The following is a 14,697-nucleotide window of genomic DNA, read 5'->3' as shown; positions in this document are numbered from 1 at the left end:
TCCTGCAAAGAGCTTTGACTAATTTCGTCACTCGATTTGAAGCTCACTTTTCATGACGAATGGAACTTTCACCGAGAGCTTGGAGAAGACCTGGCTTCCGATTCACATGATCCAATTCTACAGAGCACACCGAGTCCAGCCCGCAGTTATTTACTCGAACACTGCGAGAAAAGCGGCCCCCTTTCGCACTGAGATCGTTACAAATGCAAAAGGTATCCCACTTACTTTCGAACTCCTAAATTACAACAATTAAAAAAGAGTTGTTCTTAAGTATAATGCAAAATGACTGAAAAGCAACTTTTAGCACAAGGAAAAGAGGTCAATGCGTGTTCGTGATGCATTTGCCTGCGAGCTGGGTACAAGGTTTTTCGCCCAGTGCAGACATGCTGCACTTCGCGGGCTATAAAAGTCGGTCGCACCGTCGGCGCTGTCTAGTCGCTGGAAAAGAGGCGCGAGGAGTGGGAGTGCGGTGCCATCGTTTCTGATTTATACATATGTATATCCAACCGATTCCGAGTCCGGCCCGGTCCCATCCCAACCCATCCCATCCCTAGCCATCGCACCGCATCGCATCCGATTCCATACCATCCACTGGGTGTGTGGGTTGATTCTCGTGATCATTTCGCGCTGGATGCCTCGGCGAGGGGCTGTCACCGTTCAGTTGTGCGCTGGCCGAGCAGCGAGTAACATCCGGTCCAACGATCCGATCCGATCCGATTCGATCCTATCCGATCCGATCCGATCCGCAACCCAGCCCATGGATAGCTGATCGATCCGTGTGTACTGTGTGGGAAGTGTGTGTGCGCCGATCGATTGGTTTTCTTTTTTGTTTTGGTGAATTGGTGTAGTTGGTGTGCCCTGGTGAACACTTGTTGGCCGACCCAAAGAGAAAGAGAGCGAGCGAGTGAGAGAGAGAGAGAGAGAGAGGGAGAGTGTGTGCGAGCGGGAAAGCGAGAGCGTGCGAGAAGGAGAAAGAGAAAGCGGCAGAGGACCGCGCCGAGCAATGGAGGTGCTGAAGAAGGACGCCGCCCTGGGCTCGCCCAGCAACGTCTTCTACTTCCTGCTGCTGCCCACCCTGGTGCTGTGGTACATCTACTGGCGGCTATCGCGGGCCCACCTGTACAGGTTGGCCGGACGACTGCCGGGACCCCGGGGCCTGCCCATCGTGGGCCACCTGTTCGACGTGATTGGACCCGCTTCATGTAAATCAGACTAAGTTCCTTTTTAGCGGGTTGAACCCCAATCAGTCATAAGGATTAAGATCATTGCACAATGGGCGTAATTGGGCTAACGCAGGATTTAATTGCCTCAGAACATCAAATCAAAATATTTTATTTGAATTAAAGGGGGATTTACTGAAATAAATAAGTCAGTTTTGAACTTAAAACTTTGGGAAAACATAACCACAAACGGGTTCGAAACAAAAATGTGTGTCAGTACAAATATTTTTAAAGTCATATTTCAACACAATATTTGATCATTTCTGACTTAAAATAATTATCATAATCTTTCTCAATCTGAGACTGAGAAACCCATTGAAGAACATCCCTTTATTTGTAAGAATAGCTAAATGTACTAGGACACTACTAATCCTTTGCGATCCGCCGAAGCAAGTCGGTGTACTGACCAACTGTCTGCCCTCCTCGATCCGCAGCTGTTTTCCGAACAGTGATCCGCAAGAGCGCCCCCTTCGAGCACATAGCCAAGATGTGGATCGGTCCCAAGCTGGTGGTCTTCATCTACGACCCGCGGGACGTGGAGCTGCTGCTCAGCAGCCACGTCTACATCGACAAGGCCTCCGAGTACAAGTTCTTCAAGCCCTGGCTGGGCGACGGACTGCTGATCAGCACAGGTGAGGGGCTGCGTGTGGGGCAGGGGGTGACCACTTGCCACTAATGCAATTTGCGCAATCATAAATTAATTAAGCGATCCGCTGGCCTGACAGTTGGCACAACAATGCCGCTATAAATAAAATCAACGTCGCAGAAAAGTCACGGAAAAAAATGCCTGCTCGTTCGAAGTCAAGACTTACGAATTTCGCATAAAATGGTGAATGTTATTACAAATTTTGGATTTGCTAGAGCAATGATTATGCAGATTATTTGGCTAATTAATCAATTAAGAATTGCATTAAACTACTAGGGCTTAGTGGTCACTTCAGTGATATTAATGACTCCGCCTGCTGCATTGGTGCTACTAAGAGCAGCTACATCCATGCCCCTTCTACTGTTGCAGGTCAAAAGTGGCGATCGCACCGCAAGCTGATCGCACCCACATTCCATCTGAACGTCTTGAAGAGCTTCATCGAGCTGTTCAACGAGAACTCGCGGAATGTGGTGAGGAAACTGCGTGCGGAGGATGGACGCACGTTTGATTGCCATGATTACATGAGCGAGGCAACCGTGGAGATTCTATTGGGTAAGTGAAGCGATCTACAGATCTACAGACATACAGATAGGTGCGATACGCGGATACGGGGCTAGGGATGGCCATACCATGATTACACTAAAGTACAGTCAACCCACACGCACTCGCCATCGTATCCGAAATACCCATGCCACACCAAACCCAAGCAAACCATACCATGCGATGCCATGTGATACGATGCCATAGCATATCACGAGCATACAATCCAGCAGCATCACCATATCAGTTATGTGCGTGCGCCCAAGTCGCCTAATCCCCGCCAGAAACACACTACTTAGCCGCACCGTGGACATGGACACATTATATTGTATGCCACACACAATTGAGTGCAGACCCATTTCCCTATATACAGACAAATCAAAAATTTGCCGCTTTTGTTGTGGCCCCACAATGGGAGCAAATGAGGTATATATACATATACATACATATGTACTTCTGCATATACGCAGATATATGTACCATATATATCGCAGATCCCGGCCCCCGATTTAACCGAATTATGCCAACGCAGGCGGCCAAACTGATGCGAACCGGTTGGATTTGTCCCCCAAACGATCGTGTGGCTTAGTTATGAAAATTCCATAATTAGGGGTTTTAGTTTAGTAACTCATAGTTCAGCGAGTTAGTGAGGCTCAGCCCAAGTTAGTGGCATCGATTAACGATCTTCGCGTTACTTGAAACAACTATTGCAAGTCAAAGTAGGACAAAGTATGCAAGGCAGCCAAAATAATAGCACTATAATAATTTAGCTACAATCGAGGACAGTTTAATGGCAAGTCATAGGATGCATAGTTCTAGATGCAGGTTAAGGTAGCGCTCCCAAGCTTGGACCACCCAAATGGATGCCCATGCCACCCAGATGGCGATTCGCTTAAGGCCAAACACGTTTTGGGCCTGGAAAAAGTGAAATCGGCTAGACGAATTGGCAGGCGGCCAATGTTAATGACATTGTGGATCGGCGAGCTCGAGCGATTTGGGATTGCATAATAATCCGAGCCCTGCACAATTGAAATGCAGCCAAGATTGCAGACTGCAATTGGCTTGGATGGCATTGGATGGCCTGGGACCGAGGCGCACCGAACTGCAGCGAATGTGGGACTCGTACTCAGCTGCAATTAAAGCCGCACGTCGCACTGCCATTAAGCATTTAATCAGGAAAATTTGAATGCAACGATGAGGTTGTTGTTCACGGGTCTGGGTCTGACGCAAACGGGCAATTAGCAATTAAGAACTCAACGAAACCAAATGCCTTGCGAAATGCCTGTGGAAAGCCCGGCGAGTTGCCACAATTCGAATCGCAGGAATAGGCAGGAAAACCAAATGCCTCATTGCATAAGGCAGATTTCCCAACTGGGCAGCACAACTAGGTAGCATAGCTAGTGGAATTCACTGACCTGTCTCATTCGAAACTGGAAGCAAAGACTCCTTTGCAGGCCGCCTCAAGTCGATACAAATGCCAAATTCCAGGCTCGCATTTTCCCACAGCACAAAACATTGTACACACGAAGCGGATTTGTCCGTAGCTCGTTTATGCTGTCATCTATAGATCTATTTATGCATTGTACCTACAATTAGACAGGCGGGATGGTGAGCTGGCGGGGAATCCGGGCGCTGCCTCCGCCGCCTGTTGTCTGTTTGTTAAGTTCAATTGGCGCTTGGGTCAGGCGAGTGCATTCCACTTCCCCCCATTTGTGCTGGGGGCCCATCCATCTCATCCGATCCCATCCCATCCCATCCGATCTCGATCGCAATCTGTGCTTCAAATCCAGATCTGAGACCCTGCACTGAGAGGAAAAGTGTGATGAAAATGTAGAAATGGCTCGTTGCTCGGATAAAAGTACAGATGCTCCTTTTCGCCATTCCAGAGACTGCGATGGGCGTGTCGAAGAAAACGCAGGACAAGTCGGGATTCGAGTACGCGATGGCCGTGATGCGGATGTGCGACATCCTGCACGCCCGCCACCGCAGCATCTTTCTGCGCAACGAGTTCGTGTTCACCCTGACGCGGTACTACAAGGAGCAGGGTCGCCTGCTGAACATCATCCACGGCCTGACCACCAAGGTGATCCGCAGCAAGAAGGCGGCCTTCGAGCAGGGCACCCGTGGCTCCCTCGCCCAGTGCGAACTGAAGGCAGCCGCCTTGGAGCGGGAACAAGGCAGCGAGGACAAGGACAAGGACAGGAAGAAGGATACGGACAAGGATAAGGAGAAGGAGAAGGCCACCCCGGTGGCGGGACTGTCTTATGGCCAGTCGGCTGGCCTCAAGGATGACCTGGATGTGGAGGACAACGACATTGGCGAGAAGAAGCGGCTGGCATTCCTCGATCTGATGCTCGAAAGCGCCCAGAATGGGGCACTGATAACGGACACGGAGATCAAGGAGCAGGTGGACACCATCATGTTCGAAGGACACGACACCACGGCAGCCGGCTCCTCGTTCTTCCTCTCGCTGATGGGCATCCACCAGGACATCCAGGATCGCGTGCTGGCCGAACTCGACTCCATTTTCGGCGACTCACAGCGACCGGCCACGTTTCAGGTGGGCAACTAGCCACATAGTTACCATAGTTACCATTAGTCGTATTCCCAACGTGTTGCAATATGCTCTTGATGTACTTGCGCTCCTAAAATTGTATTATCCCGCTCCCAATGGCAGGACACACTGGAGATGAAGTATCTGGAGCGGTGTCTGATGGAGACGCTGCGCATGTACCCACCCGTTCCACTGATCGCCCGCGAGCTGCAGGAGGACCTCAAGCTGAACTCGGGCAACTACGTGATCCCCAGGGGCGCCACGGTGACGGTGGCCACCGTCCTGCTCCATCGCAATCCGAAGGTCTACGCCAATCCCAACGTCTTCGATCCGGACAACTTCCTGCCGGAACGGCAGGCCAATCGCCACTACTATGCATTCGTGCCCTTCTCTGCGGGACCACGCAGCTGTGTGGGTGAGTCACAGATCTTACACTGAGCCAAATAATACACATATATGCGTCAAGATGGGAACTTTGCTTTGAGTTTTATCCCATTAAATGGCATCATTGATTATATATTTATCTATTATCTAGGGCGCAAGTACGCGATGCTCAAGCTGAAGATCCTCCTGTCGACCATTTTGCGGAACTACCGTGTCTACTCGGACCTGACCGAATCGGATTTTAAGCTGCAGGCGGACATCATACTGAAGCGGGAGGAGGGATTCCGCGTGCGCCTGCAGCCGCGGACCAGTTGAACCCGGTGACCAGGTGGAGCAGGCGGAGCAGCACACCGTACACCGTACACCGTACACAATAAGCTACACAGAACGGACACTTATCCATACATATATCTCCACTTGTTGGCAAGTGATAGTCACCGGTTTATACAGTAATATTGATAATATTAAATAATAAATGTGCTCCCACACTCGATTTATTGAATAGTATAATGATTATTTTTTTGTCGCATTTAACACGAAAAGCAACCACAACTATCGTCATCTTCCTTTAATTGTTCTACTACTTTTTTTTTTGGTTATTTAATAATTATAATACCTATTTTTGTGTAATGATTTTGACAATAAATCTTTTGTGTAATTATACAACTGGCTTTTTTTCTGGAAAAGAACAGAACTAATTGTTTCAAATGTTTCGATACCACAAATGCAAATGAAAGGTATTTGTTTTCTTTTATTACTCGTCTGCTATTTTATGTTTTTTGTTATTCAAATTGTTGCGCCATGCCAGGCCATGCCGTTGACCAACACTGTACTTACAGGCGAGGCAATTTGGTATGTTTTGGCATTAATCTACCGACTTGCGGCCTTCACAAGATTGGAATCCAAATTGCCCATCTGGCAGCTCTGGCCAAAAGTGACACGGCGACATCGAAATCGAAAGCGAAAGTTAAGAAAGTAGTTTTCAATAAGCAATTGCTGCTGTCCAGTGCCAAACATACGAATCAGGAACTGCAAGAACCCCTCGCCACTATGCCGTACGCCATAGACGAATTGCAGGAGATCATCGGCAATCTGAGAACGGAGCTGGTGGAGCCGATAGACAGTGGCGGCGTCAACAACACCCGCCTGGGACGCGATCGCGTCGAGCGCATGTCCGCCGAGGTGGTGGACTCCAATCCGTACAGTCGCCTGATGGCCCTGCAGCGGATGAACATCGTCAAGGACTACGAGCGCATTCGCGACAAGGCGGTGGCCATTGTGGGCGTGGGAGGCGTGGGAAGCGTCACCGCTGACATGCTAACACGGTGCGTACACGGCGAGAAAAGCGTGTTCAATATATGTATAAGTGCAACAGCCATTCCGCATTACTGTAAGCATTTCTAATCTTATAACATAACATTACTCCCTGGTACAAGCTCATTCTTCAAGCTACCACACCAAACTTCTCCTACAACACCGCATCACACAACAGCAAAACACAAGTCCGTATAAACATAAAACATAAACATTCTGCTAATGCTCTCAGTTACCCTATAGTTTTATACTTTAAGTTAGCTTCTAATAAATAAATATGGAATTAATGCGTTGATTTCTTGCAGCTGCGGCATTGGCAAACTGATTCTCTTCGACTACGACAAAGTGGAGCTGGCCAACATGAATCGTCTGTTCTTCACTCCCAATCAGGCGGGCCTTTCCAAAGTTGCGGCTGCAGGCGCCACGCTGAACTTCATCAATCCGGATGTGGAGATTGAGATGTTTAACTTTAACATCACAACGGTGGATAACTTTGATCGCTTCCTGAACGCTATATCGCAGGGCGGACGGATCGCTGGCCAGCCGGTGGATCTGGTGCTCAGCTGTGTGGACAACTTTGAGGCACGAATGGCCATCAATGCGGCGTGCAATGAGCGGAATCTCAACTGGTTTGAGTCGGGCGTTTCGGAGAATGCCGTCTCGGGGCACATTCAGTTTATCCGTCCTGGCGATACCGCCTGTTTCGCTTGTGCGCCTCCCTTGGTGGTCGCCGAAAACATCGACGAGAAGACGCTAAAAAAGGAGGGCGTGTGCGCCGCCTCGCTGCCCACAACCATGGGCATTACGGCTGGTTTCCTCGTCCAGAACGTTCTGAAGTATCTGCTGAACTTCGGCGAGGTCTCCGACTATCTGGGCTACAATGCCCTCAGCGATTTCTTTCCAAAGATGACGCTCAAGCCGAATCCGCAGTGCGATGACAGTAACTGTCTAGTTCGGCAAATGGAATTCCAAGCCAAGCCCAAACCTGTGGTAGTGGAAGAGAAGGCAGACAACGAAGAGCCGCTGCATGCCACCAACGAATGGGGCATCGAATTGGTCGCCGAGAATGCGCCAGAAATTAATCCAACTTCCACCGAAACCCCAGTTGTGGGTGAAGGGCTAAAGCTCGCCTACGAAGCTCCTGAAAAGTCTAGCGAAACTTCAGAAGAAACTGTAACTACTGCTCCTCCGGACGACGCCAGTCTAGAAGACCTGATGGCGCAAATGAAGTCGATGTGAATTGATTCCATACTCTATTAATAGAGACTTTGTGTAAAACACATACTTTTTTTGTTTAAGCTAAGCATTATTTGGTGTAATAGCTGGACCAAGCCATGCTTCATATGTATATTTAAATATAAAAGGCACGCGCTTGTGCAAGTTTCCATGTAGCAGCTGAGAAGCAAATATATGTATAAAATTTCCAATAATTTGTTTAAATATAGTTTTTTTTAGAACGTATACTATTATTTTCAGTTCTTAATCTAGTAGACATAAATAATAAAATCGAATTTAAATAAAACGATGTCGAACATCTTTTTTGCCATCGTCTCCTTAGCAATCTTCTGCATCGATATCCAATTCTCCAATTAAGTTAAACATCAAAATTAGGGGTTGCAAAGATCAAATCTCGTTTAAATATTTAAAAAAATATATTTTAAACATATACTTGTGTTCATTTTTTAATGTTGATTCGATTCTGAACATTGTGGCTGCAAGGGAAAATAAATAAATAGGACTAACTTGAATGCTCTTTTATTTATTCAAAACGAATGGTGACCCGCCCATTGTAACAAGAAATTTGTTTTAAGCACCCAGTCTTTAGGCCTTCTTCTTGCGCCCCTGCAACTTCATTAGTTTCTTCTTATTGATTATCTTCTTCATTATGCCCCGAAGTTGCTTTGTCATCTTCTGTTTCTCCATCTTTTCCTTTGCCATCTTCAGCTTCTTCATCTCCTCTTTCTCCATCTTTTCCTTTGCCATCTTCATCTTTATCATCTTCTCTTTCTCCATATTTTCCTTTGCAATCGTTTCCTTTTCAATCTTTAGCTTTATCATCCTCAGCTTTATCATCTTCTCTTTCTTCATCTTCTGATTTTCTAGCATTTCCTTTGCCATCTTCAGCTTTATCATCTTCTCCTTTGCCATCTTCCTTGCCATCTTCTCCTTAGCAATCTTCTGCTTTGCCATTTTCTTTGCCATCTTCTCCTTAGCTACCTTATGCTTTAACATCTTCTTTGCCAACTGCTTCTCCATTTTCTTTTTTTCCATCTCATCCTTTTCCATTTCCTTTTCCATCTTCTTCTGGAATTTCTTCTCTACTATTTCCAGCTTGTTCTGCGTCTCCAGCAGCTCGTTCATCAAGGTTGCACTGCTCATCTGGTGGGCCCTGATGATCGCTCCCAATTCGCTACCACCTGGTAGTGGCGGTTCTTCTTCCTCCTGCTGCTGCCCCAAGTCGCCCATTGCTGGGATGTCGCCCCATTCGGATGACAACCCGGCCTCCACGGCCTCCCCGGCCTGTCGAGACGATGACGGTGCAGTCGGCACCGAGGGTTTGCCAAATATCATCTTTATCCTCACCCTGGACAGACCCTTGGCACTCGAGACAGCCGTAGTAGCGCTGCTGCCCCCGGAGGAGCCTTCTCCTTGATTGGGTAAGACGTTCAGCAGAGTGATTTTACCACCGCGGACTTGCACAGCAAAACGCTGGGTCTCGTAGCCAGGACATTCCACGCGGATAATGTTCTTGCCATTGATCAGATGGATTTTGAATTTCATGGCTAATCTCTCGCAATTGGTAATGATGAAAGTAATTTGCTTCGCTTTGAGGTTATGACCAGCTAAATGATTCGGCAAAAAGAATTTTCTCCAAAGTCAGAATTTTTCCGCTTCGAAGATGTTAACTGGTGAACGACAAAAAGTGAAAAGGAAGTTCATCAACGAGGTCCTCCAAACGTCAACTTTCAACTGACAAGTCGACGTACTCGATACCTTTTTTAACATAATAGGGTAGCCGCCTCCAACTTGGGGATTTACATACATTTATAAGATTCCTATAAGTTTTATTGTCTACATATGTATATTTAGGGACAATCAATTAGTCTATGATGAATCGCCAACTTTCAAATATATAATAATGCTTGTATTAGTAAATTCGGTAACAAAAATAGTCTTTAAAAATTAAGGAGATCCGGAGACAACAACATTATTAATAGACGGATGCTAAAGGTTTTTGCACTTGGTTTATTTCTGGTGCTCCGCATTCCTGGGATGCCGTCGTCTTGACCAAAATATATGTACCCTACACGAGCAATGCAAACATAACGCATATCCACTGCATATCCCAAAATATCAAAGTGATGATTTTCAATCACAGAAGGGATTAAGATGTAGCATCCAGATTTTATCTACAAAAATGCAAAAATATTATTTTTCTGTGAAATCTGATAACGCAAATCCTTGACTGCTAATGCTTTCAGTTCTCAGATACCCTATAGTTTTATACTTTAAGTTAGCTTCTAATAAATAAATATGGAATTAATGCGTTGATTTCTTGCAGCTGCGGCATTGGCAAACTGATTCTCTTCGACTACGACAAAGTGGAGCTGGCCAACATGAATCGTCTGTTCTTCACTCCCAATCAGGCGGGCCTTTCCAAAGTTGCGGCTGCAGGCGCCACGCTGAACTTCATCAATCCGGATGTGGAGATTGAGATGTATAACTTTAACATCACAACGGTGGATAACTTTGATCGCTTCCTGAACGCTATATCGCAGGGCGGACGGATCGCTGGCCAGCCGGTGGATCTGGTGCTCAGCTGTGTGGACAACTTTGAGGCACGAATGGCCATCAATGCGGCGTTATTATAAGCATTATTTGGTGTTAAAGCTGGACCAAGCCATGCTTCATATGTATATTTGAATATAAAAGGCACGCGCTTGTGCAAGTTTCCATGTAGCAGCTGAGAAACAAATATATGTATAAAATTTCCAATAATTTCTTTAAATATAGTTTTTTTAGAACGTATACTTATGTTTATCTTATGCTTTAACATCTTCTTTGCCACCTGTTTCTCCATTTTTGTTTTCCATCTCATCCTTTTCCATTTCCTTTTCCATCTTCTTCTGGAATTTCTTCTCTGCTATGTCCAGCTTGTTCTGCGTCTCCAGCAGCTCCTTCATCAAGGTTGCACTGTTCACTGTTGCACTTTATGATTCAGATTTTAATCACGCAAATTATATGCTAATGCTTACAAAGATTTTAATTTATTTATTTTACGCGGTCGCAGCCAGCTTATGTATTTTTAGTATGTCAGTATTTTAAGCTTGCGCTATCTGGCAACACAGGCAGCTACCCCGTTATCGATTCACAGCGATAACGATTGACAATTGTGTTGTCGCGTTGTCACAAGAAAAGGAAGAAAACTCTTGCGAAAAGTGTTTTTCTGGGCATTTCAAGCGCTGTTCTTCGAAATCAAGGGCAGGAAAAGACTATAGCGAGCACATAAAACATGGTCAAGAAGGAGGAAAAGTCACAGCCAGGCGAGGAGGTGAGTAAACCAAATGCCGGCTTGGCATTTGGTCCATTGAGATGTGTTCCACGTCATTGTAAACTAGTTTACAGTATATACATAAGTACATTAACTAACTTGATACTATTTCATATGCCCTGCCAGCTGGTGAAGGTCAACAAGTGGGATGGATCCGCGGTGAAGCACGCCCTCGATGATGCGGTAAAAACCTGCCTCCTTGGCGATCGTCCCCAGCTGAAGGAACAATTCGGCCTGGTCAACACCCGTTTGGCCCTCTGCGCCCTGGCCGTGTCCGTGGCCATAATGGCCCATGCCTGGGACTTCACCCACCCCTTCCCGGAATCCCGTCCAGTCCTCCTGTTCAGCGTTCTCGCCTACTTCGCCCTCCTGGGCATTCTGACGCTACACTCCAGTTTCCGCGAGAAGGGAACCTTTGCGGTGGCGCTGCAGAAGGACAAGGAGCGGGAACGCCTGTGGGAGGCCAGCTCCGATATGCGCAAGTACGACGACAAGTACCTGCTGACCCTCAGTGTTCGGGACTCGAAAAATGGCAAGCGGCGGGAGCAGAGCAGCAATAAGTCCTGCGCCGCCTTCATCGATCAGAATGGCATCGTCCTGGACAACCTGGTGGCCAACGAGGTCAACCGGCTGTTCAACGCCTTGGCCACCGAGAAAAAGAACGCAGGCACCCTTTCTTCTAATTAAAGCAAATTCTCCCACTTTTGTCTCATTAAACTCTACACTTTTGTAGTAGGCCGACTGTATGTCTTTTGTAATAAGCGGAACAACTATTATATTAAAAGAATTCTTTGATTTACAGCTTAATATAATTTTTTTTTGAATCTGATATAATGACTTTTTTTGAACTGCTTTGTAAAAACTGATTTCATAGGCGGAGCTGTGAAAATTCATATTGTGCCCCAATTAGAACTGGCGGAGCTCAGTGCCCATAAATCGCTCATGAACCCAACGATATCCAATTATCCAATCCACATTGAAGCATAAGTTAAACATCAAAATTAGGGGTTGCAAAGATCAAATGTCGTTTAAATATTTCGATTCTGAACATTGTGGCTGCAAGAGAAAATAAATAAATAAGACTAACTTGAATGCTTTTTAGAGAATATAATATTTATTCAAAACTAATGGTGACCCGCCCATTGTAACAAGTAATTTGTTTTCAACACCCAGTCTTTAGGCCTTCTTCTTGCGCCCCTGCAACTTCATTAGTTTCTTCTTATTGATTATCTTCTTCATTATGCCCCGAAGTTGCTTTGTCATCTTCTGTTTCTCCATCTTTTCCTTTGCCATCTTCAGCTTCTTCATCTCCTCTTTCTCCATCTTTTCCTTTGCCATCTTCATCTTTATCATCTTCTCTTTCTCCATATTTTCCTTTGCAATCGTTTCCTTTTCAATCTTTAGCTTAATCATCCTCAGCTTTATCATCTTCTCTTTCTTCATCTTCTGATTTTCTAGCATTTCCTTTGCCATCTTCAGCCTTATCATCTTCTCCTTTGCCATCTTCCTTGCCATCTTCTCCTTAGCAATCTTCTGCTTTGCCATTTTCTTTGCCATCTTCTCCTTAGCTACCTTATGCTTTAACATCTTCTTTGCCAACTGCTTCTCCATTTTCTTTTTTTCCATCTCATCCTTTTCCATTTCCTTTTCCATCTTCTTCTGGAATTTCTTCTCTACTATTTCCAGCTTGTTCTGCGTCTCCAGCAGCTCGTTCATCAAGGTTGCACTGCTCATCTGGTGGGCCCTGATGATCGCTCCCAATTCGCTACCACCTGGTAGTGGCGGTTCTTCTTCCTCCTGCTGCTGCCCCAAGTCGCCCATTGCTGGGATGTCGCCCCATTCGGATGACAACCCGGCCTCCCCGGCCTGTCGAGACGATGACGGTGCAGTCGGCACCGAGGGTTTGCCAAATATCATCTTTATCCTCACCCTGGACAGACCCTTGGCACTCGAGACAGCCGTAGTAGCGCTGCTGCCCCCGGAGGAGCCTTCTCCTTGATTGGGTAAGACGTTCAGCAGAGTGATTTTACCACCGCGGACTTGCACAGCAAAACGCTGGGTCTCGTAGCCAGGACATTCCACGCGGATAATGTTCTTGCCATTGATCAGATGGATTTTGAATTTCATGGCTAATCTCTCGCAATTGGTAATGATGAAAGTAATTTGCTTCGCTTTGAGGTTATGACCAGCTAAATGATTCGGCAAAAAGAATTTTCTCCAAAGTCAGAATTTTTCCGCTTCGAAGATGTTAACTGGTGAACGACAAAAAGTGAAAAGGAAGTTCATCAACGAGGTCCTCCAAACGTCAACTTTCAACTGACAAGTCGACGTACTCGATACCTTTTTTAACATAATAGGGTAGCCGCCTCCAACTTGGGGATTTACATACATTTATAAGATTCCTATAAGTTTTATTGTCTACATATGTATATTTAGGGACAATCAATTAGTCTATGATGAATCGCCAACTTTCAAATATAATATAATGCTTGTATTAGTAAATTCGGTAACAAAAATAGTCTTTACGGGGCTTCATACCTATAAATAAGTGCATATTACTTTTTTAAATAGAAAATACTCCTTTTCTGCTGGTCCCCTCATTTTTTTCGGGTTTGTTGCGATCCGATTTTCTATTTTTCTATTTTCGCAGCGGCCAAGCATTTTCCGTAGGTCAAAAGCCGGATCTGCTAAACTTGAATGGTTGCCAAGAGGAGTTTTTGGCGAGTTCGCGGCAAGAAAATCCACCGCCCGGCCAAAACAAAAACAAAAAATCATTTGAAAAAAAAATTAAGGAGATCCGGAGACGACAACATTATTAATAGACGGATGCTAAAGGTTTTTGCACTTGGTTTATTTCTGGTGCTCCGCATTCCGGAGATGCCGTCGTGGTGACAAAAATATATGTACCCTACACGAGAAATGCAAACATAACGCATATCCACTGCATATCCCATCCAATCCGATTACACCGAAAGAAAATATCAAATGATTTTCAAACACAGAAGGGATTAAGATGTAGCATCCACATTTTATCTACAAAAATGCAAAAATATTATTTTTCTGTGAAATCTGATAACGCAAATGCTTAAAAAACTTTGCTTAACCTATAGTTTAGACCTGAATAATAGTTTAAAGTGCACAAAAAATGTGCACTGGCTCGCAAGTGGAGCACATACACATTCGTGCAGGCGTTCACACCTACACACGGCGGGAAAACGAGGCGGGAAGACTTGGAGGCCGAGGAAAAGCCAGGGAACTGCAAGCATAAATATAAAAATACATCTAAAATTGAGAATTCAATAAAGACACGAGGTGCCAACTATTTGTGGGCTGTGCCACGCCCACACGCCCCGAGAATGGGCGCCACACAAAACGCACATTGGATCCCAAAAATAATAAAGAGCAGGTTTCCCTTAAATAACAATAATTGATTAATTGAAAACATGCTTTGAATCGGACGCAGTGTGACCATGTGCGCAAAAGTAAG

At 45.7% G+C, this 14,697-nt stretch overlaps 3 protein-coding genes across 3 annotated transcripts; all 3 read left to right on the top strand.

The window, feature by feature from the left end:
• Positions 1–427: 427 nt before the first annotated feature.
• On the top strand, positions 428–5,846 carry LOC6551373 (cytochrome P450 4g15). Its single transcript, XM_026983052.1, has 6 exons — positions 428–1,202; positions 1,655–1,852; positions 2,236–2,418; positions 4,293–4,966; positions 5,084–5,375; positions 5,496–5,846. The coding sequence occupies exons 1-6, from the start codon at positions 1,004–1,006 to the stop codon at positions 5,657–5,659; spliced, it is 1,710 nt and encodes a 569-aa protein (XP_026838853.1). The 5' UTR covers positions 428–1,003; the 3' UTR covers positions 5,660–5,846.
• A 393-nt stretch (positions 5,847–6,239) lies between these two features.
• Positions 6,240–8,282, top strand: LOC6551372 (ubiquitin-like modifier-activating enzyme 5). The gene is made up of 2 exons (XM_001977081.3): positions 6,240–6,669; positions 6,964–8,282. Exons 1-2 carry the CDS (start codon positions 6,395–6,397, stop codon positions 7,895–7,897), a joined length of 1,209 nt encoding a protein of 402 aa, XP_001977117.1. The 5' UTR covers positions 6,240–6,394; the 3' UTR covers positions 7,898–8,282.
• Positions 8,283–11,000: 2,718 nt separating this feature from the next.
• LOC6551369 (signal peptidase complex subunit 2) lies at positions 11,001–12,039 on the top strand. The gene is made up of 2 exons (XM_001977078.3): positions 11,001–11,210; positions 11,337–12,039. The coding sequence occupies exons 1-2, from the start codon at positions 11,172–11,174 to the stop codon at positions 11,895–11,897; spliced, it is 600 nt and encodes a 199-aa protein (XP_001977114.1). The 5' UTR covers positions 11,001–11,171; the 3' UTR covers positions 11,898–12,039.
• Positions 12,040–14,697: the final 2,658 nt, after the last annotated feature.

The sequence above is a fragment of the Drosophila erecta genome, unplaced genomic scaffold (assembly GCF_003286155.1).
Source record: "Drosophila erecta strain 14021-0224.00,06,07 unplaced genomic scaffold, DereRS2 tig00000279-arrow-arrow-pilon, whole genome shotgun sequence".
Lineage (NCBI taxonomy): Eukaryota > Metazoa > Arthropoda > Insecta > Diptera > Drosophilidae > Drosophila > Drosophila erecta.
Note: the sequence above shows the minus strand (reverse complement) of the source record. Positions and strands in the feature narration are given on the sequence as shown.